Genomic DNA, 22,829 nt, shown 5'->3' on the forward strand with positions numbered 1-22,829 from the left:
AAACACAAAATAACTGATTGCATAAATATTCACCCCCCCCACTTTATAATGACCACCAAATTATCACTGCTGCAGCCAATTAGTTTCAGCAGTCACATAATTAGTTAAATGGAAACCTGTGTGCTGTCAGGGTGTTTCAATTGATTGTAGTAAAAATACACCTGTATCTGGAAGGTCCAACTGCTGGTGAGTCAGTATCCTGGCAAAAACTACTCCATGAAGACAAAAGAGCACTCCAGACAACTTTGTGACAAGCTTATTGAAAAGCACAAGATAAAAGAAGATGGATAAAAGAACATTTCCATGTCACTGAATATCCTTTGGAGAACAGTTAAGGTAATCATCCAGAAATGTAAAGGATATGGCAGAGCTGTAAATCTGCCTCAGCAGACCATCCTCAAAAACCTGAGTGACTGTGCAAGAAGGGGACTAGTGAGGAAGGTCACCAAGAGACCTGTGACAACTCAGGAGGAGTTGCAAGCTTCAGTGGCTGAGATGGGAGAGACTGTGCAAACAACAACTGTTGTCCAGGTGCTTCACCAGTCCCAGGTTTATGGGAGAGTGGCAAAGAGAAAGCTACCGTTGAAAATCGCTCACATGAAATCTCAGCTAGCATTGGCCAGAAGGCACGTGGGAGTCTCTGAAGCCAGCTGGAGGAAGGATCCATGGTAGATTGAACCCAAAGTGAGCTTGGTGGCCATCAGACTAAACGCTATGTTTGACATAACCCCAAAACCACACATCAGAAACCACCATCCCTACCATGAAGCATGGTGGTGGCTGCAACATGCTGAGGGGATGCTTCACTGCAGCAAGCCCTGCAAGGCTTGTGAAGGTAGAGGGTAAAATAAATGCAGTAAAATACAGGAAAATTCTCCTGTTAACCAGATGTTAACCAGGACCCTTGGGATTGTCAAAGATCCTTCCTATCCGTCTCACAATCTCTTTGACCATCTTTGTCCCCTCCAGCACCCCACCATCAGGCAGGAGGAACTGTAGCATTATGAGAAGGACTGTGAGGATGGGAAACAGATTCTTCCCCACCACTGGACCCCCTGACAACACCCAGGTCTCATCACTTATGAAGTGTTGTTAATGCACCTTATGATTAATGTTAATCTTACAAAATATATTTAATTATTTGTTAATTTATTTGGTAATGTTGTTTTATGTATTCTGTGTGTGTTATATGTACTGTTTTGTATGCCCTGTTCCAGGGAATGTTGTTTCATTTCATGGTATAAATGTATACAATTGAAACGACAATAAAACTGAACTTGAATGTTGATCTGGACTTACTTCGGGATGTACCTGGAGATGAAGAACCCAGCCAGTAGCATACTGAGAATGACACTGCTCATGAGTAACACAGTGATCCAGACAGCAGAGACCCCACCTGTAACATCAAGCAACATGACAGCTTCAGAATAGTCCACTGTACAAGTCAAACCCTTTCTCATTTATGGACAGGCTACTGCACAGGATCTCAAAAAAGCTGCAGAAAATTCCAAACTCAGCAGCATCATGGGCACTAGCCTCTTCAGTACCGAAATCATCTTCAAAAGTTGAAGCCTCACAAAGACGTTGTTATAGACCTGCACCACTCAGGATATGACTTTTTCTCAATGCTTCCATCAAGGAGGAAGTACATCCTGAAGACACACACTCATGTGTGAGGAAAGCTTTATCCTCACTGGCACTGCCTCATGATTCTTTTCACTTTTTGTTTTGCTCTCTCTTTGCACAACTTATTTAATTCAATTTACTTTCTATAAAAATGTATCATGCCTATAAAAAGTATTCATCCTTTATTGTTTTACAACGCTGATTCACTGTGTATTTAAGTTGGCTTTTTTGACGCTAATCAATAGAAAAACACTCTTTCATGTCAAAGTGAAAACGGATCTCTGCAAAGAGATATAAAGAAATTGCAAATTCAAAACAAAATATTTGATTGCATAATTGTTCACCCCTCTAGAACAATGGCACACCAAATCATCACTGGTGCAGCCAATTGCTTTTAGAAATCACATAATTAGTTACATGGAGATCTGTTTTTGGAGACCTATGTACAGTCAAGGTGCTTTCATTCATTGTGGTAAAAATACACCTGTGCCGGGAATGTCCACCTGCTTCTGAGTCAGGGTGCTGGCAAAAACTACACCATGAAGTCAAAAGAATGCTCCAAGCAACTCCCTGATAGGGTTATTGAAAAGTACAAGTCAGGAGTAGGATACAATAAAATTTCCAAGTCACTGACTATCCCTTGGAGAAGAGTTAAATCAGTCATCGAGAAATGGAAAGAATATTGCACAGCTGTACATCTGCCCGGAGCAGGCTGTCGTCAAAAAGTGAGTAACCATGAAAGAAGAAGAGTAGAGAGGGAGGCCACCAAGAGACTGATGACAACTCTGGAGGAGTTACAAGCTTCAGTGGCTGAGATAGGAGAGATTGTGCATACAACAACTGTTGCCCGGGTACTTCACCAGTTTCAGCGTATGGGAGAGTGGCAAACAAAAGGACACTGTTGAAAAGAAACCCACATGAAATCACAGCTAGAGTTTGCTGAAAGGCAGGTGGGAGACTCTGAAGTCAGGTAGAAGAAGGTTCTATCGTCTGATGAAACCAAAATTGAACATTTTGGCCATCAGAGTCAACGCTATGTTTGGTGTAAACCAAACACTGCACGTCATGAGTACGCACCATCCCCACGATGAAACGTGACAGTGACTGCATCACGCTGTGGGGATGCTTCACTGCAGCAGGCCCTGGTAGGCTTGGAAGGCAGAGGGTAAAATGAATTCAGCAAAGTACAGGGGAATCCTGTTGGAAAACCTGATGCAGTCTGCTAGAGAACTGGGAATGGGAAAAAAAGTTTCTTTTCCAGCAAGACAAAGATTCATGTCCTGTTGTGGCAAAATCACAGTACGGACCTCAATCTAATTGAGAATTTATGGCTGGACTGGAAAAAGGCAGTACAATTGCGATCCCTATGAAGTCTGACAGAGCAAGAGCAGTTTTGTAAAGAAGAACAGGGGGAAATTGCAGTGTCCAGATGTGCAGAGCTGAAAGAGACCGATACACACAGACTCAAGGCTGTAATTGCTGCCAAAGGTGCATCTATTAAATACTGAGTTAAAGGGGGTGAATACTTATGCAATCAGTTATTTTGTGTTTTATATTTGTAACTAGTATATATGACTTTTCAGAGATCCATTTTCACTTTGACACATAAGTATTTTTCCGTTGATTCGTGTCAAAAAAGCCAAATTAAATCCACTGTGATTCAATATTGTAAAATAATAAAACATAAAAACTTTTTGGGGGGTTGGGGAGGAATACTTTTTATAGGCGCTGTATATAGTTCTCTTTGTAATTTATAGATATTGTACTGCACATTGCCATGTAGTCTTGCTGCAGAACAACATATTAGACATCATGTGCCGCTGATATTGGACCTGATTCTGCTTCTGATTCTAATGTAATAACCAGGACATTCAGCTTTTCATTGCCAACGTGTTGTGGGAGAGAGAGATCCATGTGTTTATTCTCACTTTTACTTGGGCTTTGTCCTTTGCACATTGAGAGAAAAGCCTAAATTCTTGGATAAAGGTAGTGGGGTCTTAAAGGAGAGTGGAGAGTGTGATTCCCATTTCACCATCTCAATGTGTTCCTCAGCTTGTGATCTGGTCCCTAGGGAAGCAGGGCAGCAGTCTGTACACAGCAAGATCCCATGACAAGCAACGTAACAATGACCATTAGTCATTTGTCAACCTCACCTGTCATCCACTGGGAAACTGCGAACATGACCTCTCCATGTTGGTTTTGGACAGTACAGAAGGCGGTCACATCCTCCTCTCCCTCGCCCACACCCATCGTCAGCGAGCTAGTCACCAGCTGCCCGTCTGCCACCTGCCACGTCTGGAAACGACCGTGCGTCTGGTTCCCGCTGAGGTTGGCGAGGGGGAGGTGCCAGGTGAGCTCTCCGGGTGGGTTTGATCTGGCCGCACACACACATGTGATGACATCGGGGGTCCGAGTGCATCCTGAGTCCCGAGAAATCTCAGGCTTATCTGGGAAGAAACAGGCAGGAGATGTTGGTAGCACTGATATATTGTCATGGTCCAGTGCTATTCTGCAGCATCAGCTGTCCTCTGTTAGCCCCCCTTTCCATTCACTGTAAACTTAGTCTGTCTCCATTTTGATGCGTTGGATCCCCCTCCTCCACATTCAGAGATGCTCTTCTGCATATCACTGCTGCAACGTGTGATTGTTTGAGTTACTGTCGCCTTCCTGTCAGATTGAACCAGTCTGGCTTTTCTCCTCTGACCTTTCCCATTAACAAAGTGCTTTTGCCCACAGAACTGCCACTCACTGGGTTTTATTGTGTTTGTTTTTCACACCATCCTCTGTAAGCTCTAAAGACTATTGTGTGTGAAAACTCCACACGATCAGCAGTGTCTGCAAACATCAGGCTCTTGAACAGAAGTGGATAGTTATACCCATTTAAGTACTCTGTATATCGCTATTTCATGCTCGTTATTTATGAAGATTGATTTATATCTGCATTTGCACGGTTTGTTTACAGTTAACAGTTCCTGATCTTTACAATTTACAGTTACGGTTCTACAGATTTCCTAAGTCTGCCTGCAGAGAAAGAATCTCAGGGTTGTATGTGGTGACGTGTATGTACTCTGATAATAAATCTTACTTTGAACTTTGTACTCAAGTCACCCTGTCTGGCACCAATGATCACTCCATGGTTAAAGTCACTTAGATCATATTCCCCCCCCATTCCAATATTTGGTCTGACAAACAACAGAATCTCTTAACCATGTCTGCATGCTTTTATGCATTGAGTTGCTGCCACATGATTCGTTGATTAAATATTTGCATAAACGAGCAGGTGTACAGGTATTTAATAGTGTGGCCACTGAGTGTGTATTGTGTATCGAAGGATAAATAGTCCACTGACTTTGCATTTGTACTTAGAGATGTAGCAATGCATCCTTCATATTCACCCAAAAATTATTCACGTTGTTGGGAGAAGTGATTGAGAGATTTTGTGGGGCATCTAATAAAGACAAATAAAGAGTTAAGCATGAGAACACATGTTGTAGAACAAGATTCCACGTGTCAATCACCTGAATGATTTCTGCAGTCAATTCCATTCCACCTTTGCAATGTGTTCCAATGTACACAGAATGTGGAAAAGTGCAGCTCAGGAACATCCCCTGTGGCTCATGATGCTATGGTGAGCTAATTATTCTAGAAACCAAATCCTTAAATAAGCTAACCTATTTTGCCTACAACATGTCCCTATCCCTCCATTCCCTGCACATTCATATGCCCATCTTAGTGCCTTTGAAACACCTCAACCTTCACCACCACCCCGACAGAACTTTACAGGCTCCCTCAGCTCGCTGTATGAAAAGCAAACTTGCCCCACGAATCGTTTTTGCATTTACGCCTTCTCGCCTCATGCATGGCCTCCAATATTGAACATCACAACCCCGGGTAAAAGATACGGTCTGTCTATACTTGCTCTGAAATCTCTCTCAGTGTCTGGAGAAAACAATTTGTATGTCCAGCCTTTCCTTATCACACCTGCACTGTCATCCGGACAGCATCCTCTTCTTCACCCTCTCCAAAGCCTCTCCACCCTTCCGATAATGTGGTGAACAGAACTGAATGCAATAGTTCACATGGGGTCTAACCGAAACTTTATTCACCTTTAACATAACTTCTCAACTCCAGAGCTTATAAAGGCAAACATGCCTTACACCTTCTTTCCCAGCCTATCAAACTGTTGGGAGCTATGAACTCAGATCCCCACATTCCTCTGATCAGCAACATTGTTAAGGGTTCTGCCATTGACTGTTCCTGTCACTTTACACCTGATCTTCCAAACTGCAACACCTCACACTTACTTCAATTAATCTCCATCTGCCACTTCTCTGCCCCGACCTGCAACTGATCTCTATCCTGCCTAATCTTTTGGCAACCTTATTCACTGTCCACAACAACACCAGTTTAGGAAATGGTAAATTAAACGGACCCACAAGCCAGGATGCCCACAAGAAGAAGGAACTTTCTCCATCCTCACAACTTCTCCAATCTGTCGAAAGCTTCAGAACATCAACTCACCATAAACTCAGCATGGCGATGTGGGTACCGGAGATATAGGTGGGGTGAGGGAGGTTGGGTTTGTGGGATATCGAGGTCAGTTCTTGCCTTGAGTCTCATCAGGCAGCTCAATTTTCTATTTCCGTAGCATATGTTTCCTCAAACCAACACGGATGGATGGAAAGCATGCAAGGAGCTGGCCGGATTCACACTCAGGACCAGTTGTTGATGCCCCTACAGTGACGTCCCGCTCAGTAGGTTAATGCTCATTGTAAATTTTCCTGTGATTAGGCTAGGATTAAACTGGGAAACTGTGGGGTGGTGTGGCTCGAAGGCCTGGAGGGCGCTTTTCAGTACTGTATCTCAATAAACAAATAAATAGATTTAGAGGGAACTCTTGGCTTAAGACCACCCACTTACATTCCACAGTGAGGGCTATTTCCCTCTCCAAACACCAGCCACAGCTTGTTGCTGGAACCTGTTGTGCTCAGTGTGACCCTGAGATGTCTCCACCTCAGGTTCGATGCTGAGAAACTCTGGACGCAGCAGAGGATTTTTGTTGGAATGCCTTCCTTCATATTCACCCAGGAATTGTTCAGCCTGTTGGTAGAAGTGACTGAGAAATTCTGTGGGGCATCTGAGGACAAACCAATGGTTAACAGTGGCACAGTTTTGAGGCAATAGAAGATCATAAATCAGTTTTGAAAGTGAGCTGGGCCTGTTGGGACATGTCTGCGGAGCAAGAGATCACAGAGTGAGTTGGAGACAGTTCCTTGCGGAGTGTTTGATGCTCTGGGCCAACTCACTGGAATTTAAAAGCATGAGGTGGAATCTCATTGAAACATATCGAACATTGAAAGCCTTTACTGGGACGATGTGGAGATAATGTTTCCTATAGTGTGTATGTCGAGGGCCAGAGGGAACAGCCTCTGAACAGACGGATGTCCATACAGAATGAAGATGAGGCGGCATTTCTTTAGCCAGAGGGTGGTGAATCTGTGTAATTCTTTGCCACAGACGGTTGTGGAGGGTGTCATTGTGTATATTTATTAGCTTCTTGCTTAGGGTGTCAAATATTATGGAGAAGACCAGAGACTGGGTTTGAGGGGGATAACAAATCAGCCATGATGGAATTTGTGTAGCAGTGTCGATGGGCCGAGTGTTAAGTATAACATATCAAGTGTCGTGTAGCCGCCCACCCTCCTGATAATCTGGCAAACGCCTGAGCTGTTACATTTCCCCAGCCTGAGCAGAGGGGGCTGGATAACTGGATTGTGCCATTCTGCTACAGCCAGAGGGTTCCTGGAGCTGCTTCATTTTTGCCAGATCTTTTTAAGGAGAGGAATGTTTTCACACCCCAGCAATTTACTATGGACTGGCCAGCACTGAATATAAACCCACAGTCAGGAGATGGTCGGGTCACTTGGTTTGAGGAGTATTTATTATGTTGTAACCAAGTTCTGTTCTGTTCAGCTGATTCATGTTTGGACTCTGGGACTTTTCTGTTGAGTTTGTAGATACTTTGGGTAAATAAAACCCCTATTTTTTTCACCTTTACCTACTCTGTCAGTTTTATGCTTACCCTCGTCCTTCACAGATGTGGCAGCGGTGGGGCCAGCGGTAGAAGGTGCAGGAAAGGTGCTTTGAATTTTTTTCCAACATGAAGAAAGCAGTAGGAGGAGGGAAAACACCGGCCGATCGAGAGCAGCAGCTGGAGTTGGGGAGCAGTCTGAGGCTGAAGCGGAAGGTGGGGCCAGGTCCTCAGAAATAGAGGAGCCCCGGGAGCCCACTATAATCGACCTGGCCAATATTCTTTGCACGTATATGGGTCAGCAGCAGGTACGAGATGCCCAGTTGGTGAGGCCAAGAGCAGCGATTTAAAGCACAGCAGCCCCAGTTCAATCTGCTCCAGTCAGAGGTGCAGGCCCGCACCCCTCCAACATTTGATCAACCTTCTGGTAAGACAGATACTGTGGGGGCAGATGTTGTGGGTTCAGACACAGGCCCCCCTCCTGCCCGGGTAAACTTTGGGGTCTCCCATCAGGATGGCTCTAAAGCAATACACTTGAGATCTACTCAGGAGCCAAAGCTTCAGCAGCTGACTGATCCTGATGATATTGAACATTTTCTTGTCACTTTTGAGAGAATAGCAACAGCGTGCAGATGGCCAATTGGAGATTGGGCCTTTAGGCTCATTCCATTATTGACAGGCAAAGCTAGGAATGCCTATGATCATATTGACATTGATGATGCTGCAGACTATGAGGAAGTTAGAAGGGCTATTACAAAAAAAAGATATAGATCCAGAAACCTACAGACAGAGATATCGCGGCCTTGAGATTGAAGCATATGAAGGCCCAAAAGAAGTTTTATGTTTTAGGTTAAAGAAGCTTTATGGGAAATGGGTTCACCCGAAGGGGAAGACGGTAAATGAAATTGGAGAATTTACTGTCCTGGAACAATATCTGAGAATGCTTTCCCCTGAGCTACAGGTCTGGATTAAGGAGCACAACCCTGCAACGGCCGTAGAAGCAGCTGGCCTAGCTGACGTGTTTGTTGCTGCCAGATGGAAGAAGCAGCCGTGGAGCTTCACTGCCTGGAAGTTAACTAAGGATCACAAAGTGCCAGGTGTCTCCCGGTCAGTACAAAGGGTGGATTCAGCCAGGGGTAGGTCTCCTGTAAAGGAGAAATCTACAGAGGTTAACTCATTTTCTAGATCTTTCAAGAGACTTATTTGTTACATGTGTGGTGAAGAGGGGCACACTAAATTTGTCTGTCCCAGTAATTCTCTGAAACTAATCCAGATGTGCTATGTGCCCAGAGGTGACCTGAAGTCAAAGAAAGCACACAACAGTCGCAGAGTGAGATCATGGTGGAGGTGAATGGCTGTGAATTAAAGGCACTTATTGACAGTGGCAGTGACCAGACCCTTGTTCATAGACAGTTCATTCCTCCTCATACTGTGTGTATGACTGAGACTGTGCCCATCTGTTGTGTACATGGAGATGACAAGCTTTATCCCACAGCAGATGTTCATATCAAAGTGCAAGGCCAGAATTATCTCCTGAACGTAGGGGTTGCTGATCATCTCCCCTTTCCGGTGGTGCCAGGTCAGGATTTGCCTGTTCCTCTTGATCTTTTGCATCCAAGTTAGGTCTGTAAAGTTGCACTTACCCGGGCAAAAGCCAAGGACATCAAACCTCTCTACCCAACCTCTCAGTGAACTTCCTTTTTATAATGTTGAAATTGAAACTAAGCCTGGAAGGGACGGTAAAGCTTGTAGCCAGAAAAGATGGGAAAAGTTATAAAATACTGAAGTGAATTCATCCATTGAACCTCACCCACCCCGGCTTTTGGGGTTTCAAATACCGATATCCAGACAATGCAACAAAATGATGTTAGTCTAACTCTGCATTTCAAGCAGGTTAAACACATTATGGAAGGGGAAACAATTGAACTGATGAAGGGAAATGGATATTTTAGAGAAAATGGGATATTTACCGCCAGCAGGGGTCAGCGATGCAGCTAATGGTGCCTATATCTGCTAGAGGAACTGCACTTGAGTTGGGTCACTATTCCCTAGGCAGGCCACCTGGGGAAACACAAAAGTTTTGACTGTATTAAGAAACATTTTCACTGGTCGGGTCTACGTGCTGCTGTGGCCCAGTATTGCAGAAGCTGTCCTCAATGTCATCAAACCTCAGTCAGATTTCCTTCTCAAGTTCCCCTTCGGTCTTTGCCAAGCATTGCCACTCCAGTTGAAAGGTTGGGTATGGATGTTGTGGGCCCAGTAGAAAGAAGCAAGTCAGGAAATCTCTTTATGTTAGTAATTACTGACTGTGCTACCAGATATCGAGAAGTTTTTCCACTTAAAACTGTCAAGGCTAAGTCAATTGCTTTTTGTTTGGTGCAATTCTTTGCAAGGGTGAGGTTTTCGAAGGAAATTCCTGCTGATCAGGGGACAAACTTCATGTCCAGATTATTGAGAGATGTGTACAAACCAGTGGGGATTAAAGGCATCTGTACTACCCCATATCATCCCCAGACTGATGGGTTGACAGAGGTTCAACCAAACCCTTAAACAGCTGGTCAGAAAGTTCATAAGTGGTACAGGATCTGATTGGGAACGATGGTGACCCTATTTGCTTTTTGCTTACAGGGAAGTACCTCAGGCACCAACCGGTTTTTCACCTTTTGAATTATTGAATGGACATGAGGTAAGAGGCCGACTTACTTTACTTAAAACCCACTGGGAAAAGAGTCACAAAATAGCAGAGCCACAGGGTGTCGGAGCCCATGTTGCCCACATGAGGGAGAAATTGGAGAAAATGGCTGCATTGGCTCAGCAGAATGTGACGGAGGACCAACAGAAGCAAAAAACCTGGTACGACCAAACTGCCCGGGAGCGGAGTTTTTCCACTGGACAGAAAGTTTTGGTAATGCTCCCTAAACAAGGCAGCAAGCCTTTAGCTAAGTGGCAAGGGCCTTATGACATAACACAGAAAGTGGGTCCAACTACATATGAGATAGCAGCTCCTGGCTAGGCACGCCCACAGAGAATTTTGCATATTAACTTACTGAAAGAATGGTTTCCCAGGTCTGACCAGAAAGAGGTGTTGTTGATTAGACGTGTGGAAGAAGAGGACAACGATGAGAAACATTACCTTCCGGTACCTGCCTCTGCCTTGCCCGATCTCGTCCAAGTCACGGCTGGCCACCAGACCCACGTCAGTGCCCTCAGTGTCCCAAATATTTTTAAAGAAATTCCTGGTCATACAAAAGTAACTGAACATAACATTGTGCTTAAAAGTAATGCCGCTGTGAGAAGAAGGAGCTACAGAATCCCGGAGTGCCTCCTGGTGCTCCTGAAAAAGGAGATAGAATTGATGCCGTCCCTGGGCATCACTGAGGTATCAAGAAGTGAGTGGTGTAACCCATTGCCTTGGTTCCAAAGAAAGACGGCGCTATAAGATTCTGTATAGATTTTCATTATCTGAATCCAATCTCTGAATTTAATTCCTATCCATTTCCTCGCATTGATGAACTTATTGACTGGTTAGGCAAATCGAGATTTCGAACCGCCATTGATCTCTGCGAGGGTTACTGGCAGGTGCCATTGACTCTACAGTCCCGTGAGCTGACAGCCTTCCGTACGCCATGGGGTCTGTGTCAGTTCACCGTAATGCCATTTGGACTTCACGGTGCCCCAGCTACGTTCCAACGATGAATGGACCAGGTGTTGTTGGGACTTTCTGATTTCGCTGCAGCCTACTTGGACGATATTGTTGTTCACGGGGCTGCCTGGGAGGAGCATAAAGATCACCTGAAGACGGTCAGCAGATGTCTCCAGGAAGCCGGATTGACTGCCAACCCCTCAAAGTGTCAGTTTGCCAAGACTGAGATTGAATATTTTGTCTACATTATTGGCAGTGGGGTTATCAAACCACAGGCACACAAACATCAAGCCATTTAGTCCTGTCCGTGTCCACGGACAAAGACCCAGCTGAAATCATTCCTTGGAATGTCAGGATGGTACAGGAGATTTGTGCCTGACTGTTCCTCTCGTGCTGCTGTTCTCACAGATATGACTCTGCGGATGAGTCCTACTCAGCTGCAGTGGAGGGAGGAGGCGGAACGTTAGGATGCGCTGAGTGAGAACCCTGTATTGTGCAGTCCTGACTTTATTAAGGGTTTTGTGTTGCAGACGGATGCCTCAGAGTGAGGTTTGGGAGCAGTGCTTTTGCAGGGACAGCCCAGTGATCGTCACCCACTGGCTTACATCAGCAGGAAGTTGTTCCCGAGCGAGACTCGTTATTCCACTGTGGAGAAAGAATGCTTGGCACTGAAATGGGCTTTGGACTCCCTCAAGTATTATATCTGGGGAAGAGAGTTCATCCTGGAAACTGACCATAAAGCCCTGAGGTGGATGGAAGGGGTGAAGGATGCTAATAGCCCTGTCACCTGCTGGTATTTGGCGATGCAGCCATATCGTTTCACCATTCAGCCATTCTCGGGAGAGATAACACCACTGCAGACTTTTCTTCCCACTCTTAGGGCGTGATACTAGAAGGAGGGGAATGTGTGGCTGCGGCAATTACCAGCCGCACATTCAACCGGGCATATTAAGTGTCCTGTAGCCACCCATCCTCCTGATGATCTGGTAGAGGACTGAACTGTTACATTACACCAGCCTGAGTAGATGGGGCTGGATAACTGGATGGGCCATTCTGCGACAGCCACAGCGGTGTTCTCTGGATCTGCTTCATTTATGCCGCATCTTCTTAAGCAGAGGAATATCTTCTCTCATCTGCAATGTACTATGGACTGGCCAGCATTGAATAAACCCTCAGTCAGGAGATGTGTGGTGACACGTGGTTTGAGGAATGCTTATTATGTTGTTGAAGGGGAACTTTAGAAGGAAATCTGGCTGAGGTTTGACGACATTGAGGACAGCTTCTGCAATACTGGGCCACAGCAGCACGTAGACCCGACCAGTGAAAATGCTTCGTAAAACAGTCAAAACTTTTGTGTTTCCCCAGGTGGCCTGCCCAGAGAATAGAGTGACACAATTCAAGTACAGTTTCTCTGGCAGATATAGGCACCATTAGCTGCATCGATGACCCCTGCTGGCAGTACAGTATCCCATTTTCTATAAAATATCCATTTCCATTCACCAGCTCAACTTTTTCCCCTTCCATAAAGTGTTTAACCTGCTTGAAATACAGAGTTAGACTAACATCATTTTGTTGCATTGCTTGGATGTCAGTTGGTATTTGAAACCCCAAAAGCTGGGGTGGGTGAGGTTCAATGGATGAATTCACTTCAGTATTTTATAACTTTTCCTGTCTTTTCTGGCTACGAGCTTTACCATTCCTTCCAGGCTTAGTTTCAATTTCAACATTATAAAAACGAAGTTCACTGAGAGGTTGGGTAGATTGTTTGATGTTCTTGGCTTTTGCCAGGGTAAGTACAACTTTACAGACCTGACTTGGACGCAAAAGATCAAGACGAACAGGCAAATCCTGACCTGGCACCACCGGAAAGGGGAGTTGATCAGCAACTCCTACGTTCAGGAGATAATTCTGGCCTTGCACTTTGATATGAACATCTGCTGTGGGATAAAGCTGGTCATCTCCATGTACACAACAGATGGGCACAGTCTCAGTCATACACACAGTATGAGGAGGAATGAACTGTCTATGAACAAGGGTCTGGTCACTGCCACTGTCAATAAGTGCCTTTAATTCACAGCCATTCACCTCCACCATGATCTCACTCTGCAATTAGCGTGGCTCCCTCTTTGACTTCAGATCACCTCTGGGCACATAGCACATCTGGATTAGTTTCAGAGAATTATTGGGGCAGACAAATTTAGTGTGTCCCTCCTCACCACACATGTAGCCAATAAGTCTCTTGAAAGATCTAGAAAATGAGTTAACCTCTGCAGATTTCTCCTTTACAGGAGCCTTACCCCCGGCTGAATCCACCCTTCGTAGAAACATAGAAACATAGAAAATAGGTGCAGGGGTAGGCCATTTGGCCCTTTGAGCCTGCACCACCATTCAGTATGATCATGGCTGATCATTCAACTCAGAACCCTGTATCTGCTTTCGCTCCATACCCCCGATCCCTTTAGCCACAAGGGCCATATCTAACATATCTAACCTACATATCTAAGGTTCGTATTGACCGGGAGACACCTGACCCTTTGTGATCCTCAGTTAACTTCCAGGCAGTGAAGCTCCACGGCTGCTTCTTCCGTCGGGCAGCAACAAACACATCAGCTAGGCCAGCTGCTTCTACGGCCGTTGCAGGGTTGTGCTCCTTAATCCAGACCTGTAGCTCAGGGGAAAGCATTCTCAGATATTGTTCCAGGACAATAAATTCTCCAATTCCATTCACCGTCTTCCTCTTCAGGTGAACCCATTTCCCATAAAGCTTCTTTAACCTGACATATACTTAGTTTGGGCCTTCATCTGGTTCAATCTCAAGGCTGCGATATCTCTGTCTGTAGGTTTCTGGATCTATATCATTTTTTTGTAATAGCCCTTCTAACTTCCTCATAGTCTGCAGCATCATCAATGTCCATATGTACATAGGCACTCCTAGCTTTGCCTGTCAATAATGGAATGAGCCTAAAGGCCCAATCTCCAATTGGCCATCTGCACGCTGTTGCTATTCTCTCAAAAGTGACAAGAAAATGTTCAATATCATCAGGATCAGTCAGCTGCTGAAGCTTTGGCCCCTGAGTAGATCTCAAGTGTATTGCTGTAGAGCCATCCTGATGGGAGACCCCAAAGTTTACCCGGGCAGGAGGGGGGCCTGTGTCTGAACCCACAACATCGGCCCCCACAGTATCTGTCTTACCAGAAGGTTGATCAAATGTTGGAGGGGTGCGGGCCTGCACCTCTGACTGAAGCAGATTGAACTGGGGCTGCAGTGCTTTAAATCTCTGCTCCTGGCGTCACCAACTGGGCCTCTCGTACCTGCTGCTGCCCCATATACGTGCAAAGATATTGGCCAGGTCGATAATAATGGGCTCCCGGGGCTCCTCTATTTCTGAGGCCCCAGAACACCCTGGAAGGCCCCACTGATTCAGCCTCAGACTGCTCCCGAACTCCAGCTGCTGCTCCCAACTGGCTCGATTGGATAAAAAAATTCAAAACACCTTTCCTGCACATGCTACAGCTGACCCCACCGCTGCCACATCTGTGAAGGACCAGGGTAAGCATAAAACTGGCAGAGTAGGTAAAGGTGATTGCAGATTTTCAATGACTGATGTAGAAGAATATATTGTACTTCCCGTTTTCCTAACTTGACACCATTCAGATAGTAATCTGTCTTCCTGTTTTTGCCACCAAAGTGGATAACCTCACATTTATCCACATTAAACTGCATCTGCCATGCATCTACCCACTCACCCAACCTGTCCGAGTCACCCTGCATTCTCCTAACATCCTCCTCATATTTCACACTACTACCCAGCTTTGTGTCATCTGCAAATTTGCTAATGTTACTTTTAATCCCTTCATCTAAATCATTAATGTATATTGTAAATAGCCGTGGTCCCAGCACCGAGCCTTGTGGTACCCCACTAGTCACTGCCTGCCATTCTGAAAAGGACCTGTTAGTCCCGACTCTTTGTTTCCTGTCTGCCAACCAATTTTCTATCCATGTTAGTACCCTACCCCCAATACCATGTGCTCTAATTTTGCCCACTAATCTCCTATATGGGACCTTATCAAATGCTTTCTGAAGGTCCAGGTATACCGCATCCACTGGCTCTTCCTTGTCAATTTTCATAGTTACATCCTCAAAAAATTCCAGAAGATTAGTCAAGCATGATTTCCTCTTTGTAAGTCCATGCTGACTCGGACTGGTCCTGTTACTGCTATTCACATGTGCCGCTATTTCATCTTTTACAATTGACTCCTTCCCACCACTGATATCAGGCTAACTGGTCTGTAATTCCCTGTTTTCTTTTTCCCTCCTTTCTTAAAAAGTGGGAATACATTAGCTACCCTCCAATCCTCAGGAACTGATCCTGAATCTATAGAACATTGGAAAATGATTACCAGTGTATCCACAATTTCTCGAGCCACCTCCTTAAGTACCCTGGGATACAGACCATCAGGCTCTGGGGATTTATCAGCCTTCAGTCCCATCAGTCTGCCCAACACCATTTTCTGCCTAATGTGAATTTCCTTCAGCTCTTCCATTACCCTAGGTCCTCTGGCCACTATTACACCTGGGAGATTGTTTGTGTCTTCCCTAGTGAAGACAGATCCAAAGTACCTGTTCAACTTGTCTGCCATTTCCATGTTCCCATAATAAATTCACCCATTTCTGCCTTCAAGGGCCCAACTTTGTTCTTAACTAATTTTTTCCTCCTCACATACCTAAAGAAGCTTTTACTATCCTCCTTTATATTCTTGGATGGTTACCTTTGTATCTTATATTTTCTCCCCGTATTGCCTTTTTAGTTATCTTCTGTTGCTCTTTAAAAGTTCTCCGTACATCTTTGCTATGTTTTATATCTCTTTTATTTTTAAACTGTCCTTGACTTCCCTTGTTAGCCATGGTCACTCCCTACTCCCCTTAGAATCTTTCTTCCGCTTTGGGAAGTACTGATCCTCTACCTTCTGTATTATTCCCAGAAATACCTGCCATTGTTGTTCCACTGTCATCCCTGCTAGGGTATCCTTCCAGTCAACTTTGGCCAGTTCCTCCCTCATGGCTCCATAGTCCCCTTTGTTCAACTGGAATACTGACACTTCCGATTTTCCCTCTCCCTCTCAAATTGTAGATTAAAAGTTATCATATTATGGTCACTACCTCGTAATGCTGTAGGATAGCAAAACAATGGAAAGAAGATGAGATTAAAGCAAATATATAACTGAGCCTTTTGATAATTGGAACCCGATTCATCTGACGAAGGTAATAAACAAACTTGTAGGTGAGCTCAAAATAGCAAAGGTATTATGAAATGGATCGCTATTAGTGATTTGTCGGGATAGTGCTCAGCAAGGCAAAGTGATAAGATAAATCTAAGTACAATGCTCAGTACCCAACAACAGAAAGTGGACGAGAGGAGTTATTTCAGGAATACCAACAGAAGTTACTATGGTTGAGATTAAACAGAACATAAAAGGAGCAAAAATTGAGGCCAAACGTTTGAAAGTTACAAGAAAAAGAAACAAGTGTGATAGTTTATCAGTTATGATTAATTTTGATGAGGAAAGATTGCCGACTAAAGTTTATTTCAGGTATATGTGTTTTGAGGTCAGAATATATATACCACCGCCTTTAAAATGCTTTAAATGTCAGAAATTCGGGCATATCGCGGCGGTATGCAGAGGGAAACAAAAATGTGGGAGATGCCCTGGAGAACATGAATATGGGAAATGCGAGGCGGAAGCTGGGCTGAAATGTTGCAATTGTGGTGGGGAACATGGTGCAGCTTATCGAGGGGGCATTAATGGCAAGAAGGCAGCTGAGATACAACATGTTAAAGTAACAAGGGATTAGCTATGCAGAGGCAGTGAAAGGAATTGCTGAAAAAGAGATGGCGATCAAGTGAACAAATATAGGGAATAATAAGCCAGTGAACTGTGAGGGCTGTAATGTGATAAATAAGGATGCACTAATAACGAGTAGAAAGGATTTCGTACTGTTCATGGTAGATGTAATTAACTGTTTAGTGTTAACAGACAAGAGAACCAAGAAAGTTAAAATTATCGTCAGGTCTGCAGAAAAATATCTTGGTATTACAGGGCTTTGGTGGGAAGTAGTTAAAGAAACACTGAATTGAGGGTCAAACAGTTCACAGGCAGGGGAGGCGGGATCTTAATGGCAGTATATATATTTTACAATGGAATGCAAGGAGCCTTATCGCAAATAGTCTAGAATTTAAGAAATAGGTATCAGAGCTTAAGGAAAAAACTCAGATTTTATGTATACAGGACACATGGTTGAAACCACAATTAGATTTTGTTTTTCAGCTATTAGGAAGGATAGAAGTAATGGCAATGTGAGAGGAGTAGCAATATTTATAACCAGTGGGATGTGTAATATAATCAACATAGGGCAGAAATATGAATCAATAACAATCAAAATTTGGAAAGGCAGAGAACGTTTTGTAATAATAAATTATTATAATCCATGTAGAAGATTAAGCAAAGATGCATTAAACACAGTGGGTGGTGGGATGAAAGGAAAAATAATATGGTGTGGGGATTTCAATGGACACAGTCAACTATGGGGATGTAAAAATATTGATGAAAACGGATTAATGATAGAAGAATTTATAGATGATAAAAATTGGCATGTGTAAATAATGGACAAGGTACGAGATATAACATTTCCCAAAACATAGAATCCACAATAGACTTAACATTTGTAGGTAGAGAATTAGCAGGGATCAGTACTTGGAACGTATTAAAACTAACTGCAGTAGGAAGTGATCATTATCCCATACTCACAAAGATTCAGATTAAAATAGAACAAAATAAAGGACCTACAGTGTCAAGGTGGAAACTAAATAAGGCAGATTGGGAAATATTTTAAAGAAGAAGTGAAGTAAGATGAATAAAGATTTTAGATGAAAATATATTGGATATAGAAGAAATGAATGATAAATTGGTCACAGCAGCAGTTATAAATTCAGCAGAAGAAACAATTCCAAAAAATAAAGGTAGAGGAAAGAGTTAAAGTATTCCATGGTGGAATTGTGAATGTAGAAGTATAAAAGTAAGAAAAACAGCATTTAAAGAGTTAAAATGACAACATTCGGTAGAAACATGAATACAATATAAAATAGCACAAGCAGAAGTTTGGAAAATAATCAAACAAGCAAAGCGAGCACACTGGAGACAATATTGAAACAAAATTGGAAAAGAAACTCAACTGCCTGAAATACGGGGCATGATAAGGAAAATGAATGATATAAGAAGTAGCAAAGAGATTCCTGTACTAAAAAGCAAGGACAGAATTGCAATTAACAATGTAGAAAAAGCAGAAATATTGGCAAAAACTTTTGTTAACATACATAGCTTGGAAAATTTGACTGTTAAGGCTAGACCGCAAAGGGAGGAGAGGCTTTAGCAAAAGTCAGGAATTATGGACAAAAGAGCAACATCAGAAGAAGTGCTGGAGATACCTATTTGCAAAACAAAAATAGAAAGAGCTATTATGAATGCGCGGCCAACTTGTCTGGGAAGGATCAAGTATGGAGTATAATGCTGAAGCACTTATCAGGAAGTGCACTTCTAGTTCTGCAGTGACTGTTTCATGATATATTGGAAAGAGGTAAAACACCATCTGCATGGAAACATTCTGCTATTGTTCCAATATTAAAACCTGGTAAAGATTCATCAGACCCATCAAACTATAGACCAATTGCATTAATTTCACAGCTAGGTAAACTTACGGAATGAATAATAACTGATAGGCTTACATACTTTCTAGAAAAAAGAATTCTTATTTCTCCCTACCAAAGCGGTTTTCACAAAGGAAGAACTACAGTAGATTCAATACATAGCTTGGAAACTGAAATTAGAAAGGCTCAAACAAATAAAGAAATGGTACTGGTAGTATTCTTCGACAGAGAAAAGGCATATAATATGCTCTGGAAAAGGGAGTGTTAATTAAATTGAAAAACTTAGGGGTGGAAGGAAAATTATATAACTGGGTTTTAGACTATCTTTTTGATAAAACAATTCAAGTCAAGGTGGAAGAAGAGTACGCCAGAACATATTCGGTTGAAAATGAACACCACAAGGTAGTGTCTGCAGTCCATTAATATTTACCATAATGATAAATGACATATTTGCACAAGTTGAAAATAGAGTGGGGAAATCCTTATCTGCAGATGATGGGGCTTTATGGGTGAGGGGAAAAAATCTAATTTATATACAAAGGAAAATGCAAGATGCAATTAATGAGGTGGAGGAGTGGGCAAATAAATGGGGTTTCAAATTGTCTCCAAGTAAGTCGCAAGTGATATGTTTCTCAAGAAATCACAAACCAGTTTGCGTGAAATCAAATGAACAAAAATTAGAGCAGATAAAGATAATTCCATTCCTCGGTTTGTTATTTGATGAGAAACTTACATGGAAAAAGCAAATTGAGAAAATTACGAGCAAATGTAACAAAATAAGCAACTTATTGAGGTGTCTTGCTGGACAGGATTAGAGTACAAGCAGGATATTGTTATTAAATATTTATCAAGCTCTAATGAGGGCTACTCTGGATTGTGGATGTGCAGCATACATGTCAGCTGCAGAAAGTAATTTAAAAATGCTGGATGTTGAGCGAGCTCAGGCCCTCAGGATATGTAGTGGTGCATCAGCTGTATCAGCTCTTCAAGTCAAAATGGGGGAAATGCCTTTAAGACTTAGAAGAATAAAGCTAATGGTACATTACTGGGTTAACACCATGGGGTATAACTACTCACATCCAGCTAAAGCTATATTAAAAGACTGCTGGGAACATAATAATCCAAATTATAATAGCTTTGGATGGATTGGGGATGCAGCAGCACAAAAATATGATCTGCACAAAATGGAATATAGCCCTACAGTTCCATTACCTGATGTTCCTCCATGGCTCTTTACAATACATACAGTGGATACAAACCTGCAACAACTTTTTAAAAAGTAGTCTAACTGTGGAATCAAATTGATAGTACAAGAATATATAGACCTGCATTTTAGAAACAAATTAGTAATATTTACGGATGGCTCCAAAGACCCTTGCTCTGGCCACACAGGTATTGCAGTCTACATTCCTCAGTGCAAAACTAGTATCAGGAAAAGAACATCAAACCATTTATCAGTGTATACAACAAAATTAATGGCAATATTGAGTGAATTATCTTGGTTAGAAGAAAATAATGCCAAAAAGCTGTAATCTGTTCAGACACTTTGTCTGCATTAACCTCTATCAAATCAAGAAAATCAGAAAGTAGACAGGATATTTTATTGGAGATTCTATGCAAGTTATATACACTGACCAAAATGGGGTAGAAGTAAGCTTCCTTTGGGTTCCTGCTCATAGTGGTGTGGAGGGTAATGAAAAAGTGGACATTATAGCTAAACAATCACTCAAATCATCTATAATACAGGTCCAGATCCCTCTAAGCAAAGTGGAAGTCAAAAGCATTATAAAAACAGGTATTGAGGAGACGTGGCAGAAACATTGGGATGAGAGTGAAACAGGGAGACAACTGTACAAAATATAAGGGCAAGTCAGATACCAAAGAATATCAGGTGGGCATAGAAAGATAGAAGTGATCATCAGTCATTCAAGAATTGGACACACAAGTCTTAATTACACATTATATTAAATAGGGAAATGTCCAACTGGGTTGTGTGAAAACTGCAATCAACCAGAAACAGTTGGACATGTATTGATTAAATGCAAGAAGTATGAAAGTGAAAGGGTGAAGATGATAGGAGCGCTTAAGATGAACAAAAATAAAACTGCTGTGGGTATAGAAGACATTTTGGGAGTTCAAGAGAAATACGGACCTATATCATGGAGTATCTGAAAGACTCTGGTTTATAGTATAGAATTTAGGAACGCATTTCTTTCCTCCTGTTTATCAAACGATCCACACTCCAGTCTAGCAGGTGGCGGTAATGCACCTTAAAGCTGGTTTGGCAACCGTCATAAAACAAAATAAGAAGAAGCAGAAGCTCAGCCGTTTGCCAGATTATCAGGAGGGTGGGCGGCTACAGGACTCTTGATATGCCCGCTTGGTGGTGCGGCCGGACGTTGCAGCCGCCACAGTCCAAATTCCTCGCCGCAAGCTCACTACCAAGGACAGCCCCGCACTGATTACGGAGAAGGTGTTGTCCAGTCTGAAGGGCAGAAACGAGGGACAGTGTGATATCGCAGAGACAATGCTGAGCATCATCAATGAATGTTGTTGTCACACTGAGGGAGCGCCGCACTGTGGGAGGGGCGATAGTGAGTTACAGTGTGAGAGGGGTAATTCTGAGGAAGAGTCACACTGTGGGAGGGGTGATACTGTGTGAGATCTCTCTCCTAAAATTGAAAATAGCGGCCAAATCCTAAAAGAACGGGTTTAGGGACCTCGAGAAGGTTTTGGGAGAATGGGGTGTCATATTGACAGTGGACTGGAGCGGGTTCTTTCCTGCAAGGACCCGGTTTTGAAGTTTTCGGTCCGTGTTTCTCGAGCGCTGAGCAGTGGCTGCAGCTGACTGATTGCCAAAGTTCGAGTCTTTAACTTTGTCCGGAGCTGGAACGGATTAAATCCGTTTTGAAACGGCGTAAACCCCTCCCGTTTAGGTTGCCGAGCCCAGGGCGATTGGGAAGACTTCGGTGCGGCCGGAGGAAGAGCGGACTGACCTGGGAGACACCTTCGTTTTTGCAGCAGCACGGATGGCGCTGAGGTTTTTCAACCAGACGGACATCCAGCCTGTCCACGGATAACTCCCATCTCCCTCCCCTCTCTCAACTGTTTCTTTTTGAGAGATTATTTGCTGGGGTCTCGCTGGGTTTAGCGTTCTGTAGTTGTCGAATTTCGGACTGAGTAGTGACTGTCATGACAGCGTGCATCTCCAACATGTCGGCATCGCAGTCGTATGCGGAGACTGCGGGCTCTGGAATTACATCCCGCGAAGAGAGTCACCCTTTCAAATTAATGGCTCCGAAAGATGCTGTACAACGTGCGGTACCAACTTCAGTCAGTAGGAAGGACGCTTTGAAGCCGACGTCGCTGGGCCTCCCCCCGCTGCTCCCCTCTTTCTGTTCCTCCCGTCGGCACCCCCCCCCCCCTTCACCGTGCCTGTGGCGATGGAGGTCGGTGATGGGCGCGGCACGAGTGAAGATAGGGAGTGGGTTGAGGTAGGAAGGCAAAGAGAAACTAGAAACACCCCGAGGCTTCTACCCCTGCGAAGGGGCGGGCAGTTCCTGTTAAACATCTTGAGAGTAGAGGAGGCCATGGATAGACATATCAGAATATCCATATAAATATCCATAGCCTCCTCTTCTGTCAAGATGAATCCACACTCAGGTTGGAGGAACAACACCTTATATACCGGCTGGGTAGCCACCATGATAATGGCATGAACATTGACCTCTAACTTCCGTTAATGCCCCTCCTCCCCTTCTTACCCCATCCCTGACATAATTAGTTGTTTGTTTTTTTTCTCTCGCTCTCTGCCCATCACCCTGCC

At 43.6% G+C, this 22,829-nt stretch overlaps 1 protein-coding gene across 1 annotated transcript in view; it reads right to left on the minus strand.

The window, feature by feature from the left end:
• The window catches only part of LOC132399117 (sialic acid-binding Ig-like lectin 10), a 740,957-nt gene that overhangs the window by 715,309 nt on the left and 2,819 nt on the right, over positions 1 to 22,829 (minus strand). Inside the window, exon 3 of the mRNA XM_059979146.1 lies at positions 3,780 to 4,073. Coding sequence (XP_059835129.1) covers positions 3,780 to 4,073 — 294 coding nt within the window. The remainder of the gene's footprint in view (positions 1 to 3,779; positions 4,074 to 22,829) is intronic.

The sequence above is a fragment of the Hypanus sabinus genome, chromosome 1 (genome assembly GCF_030144855.1).
Source record: "Hypanus sabinus isolate sHypSab1 chromosome 1, sHypSab1.hap1, whole genome shotgun sequence".
Taxonomy (NCBI): Eukaryota; Metazoa; Chordata; class Chondrichthyes; order Myliobatiformes; family Dasyatidae; genus Hypanus; species Hypanus sabinus.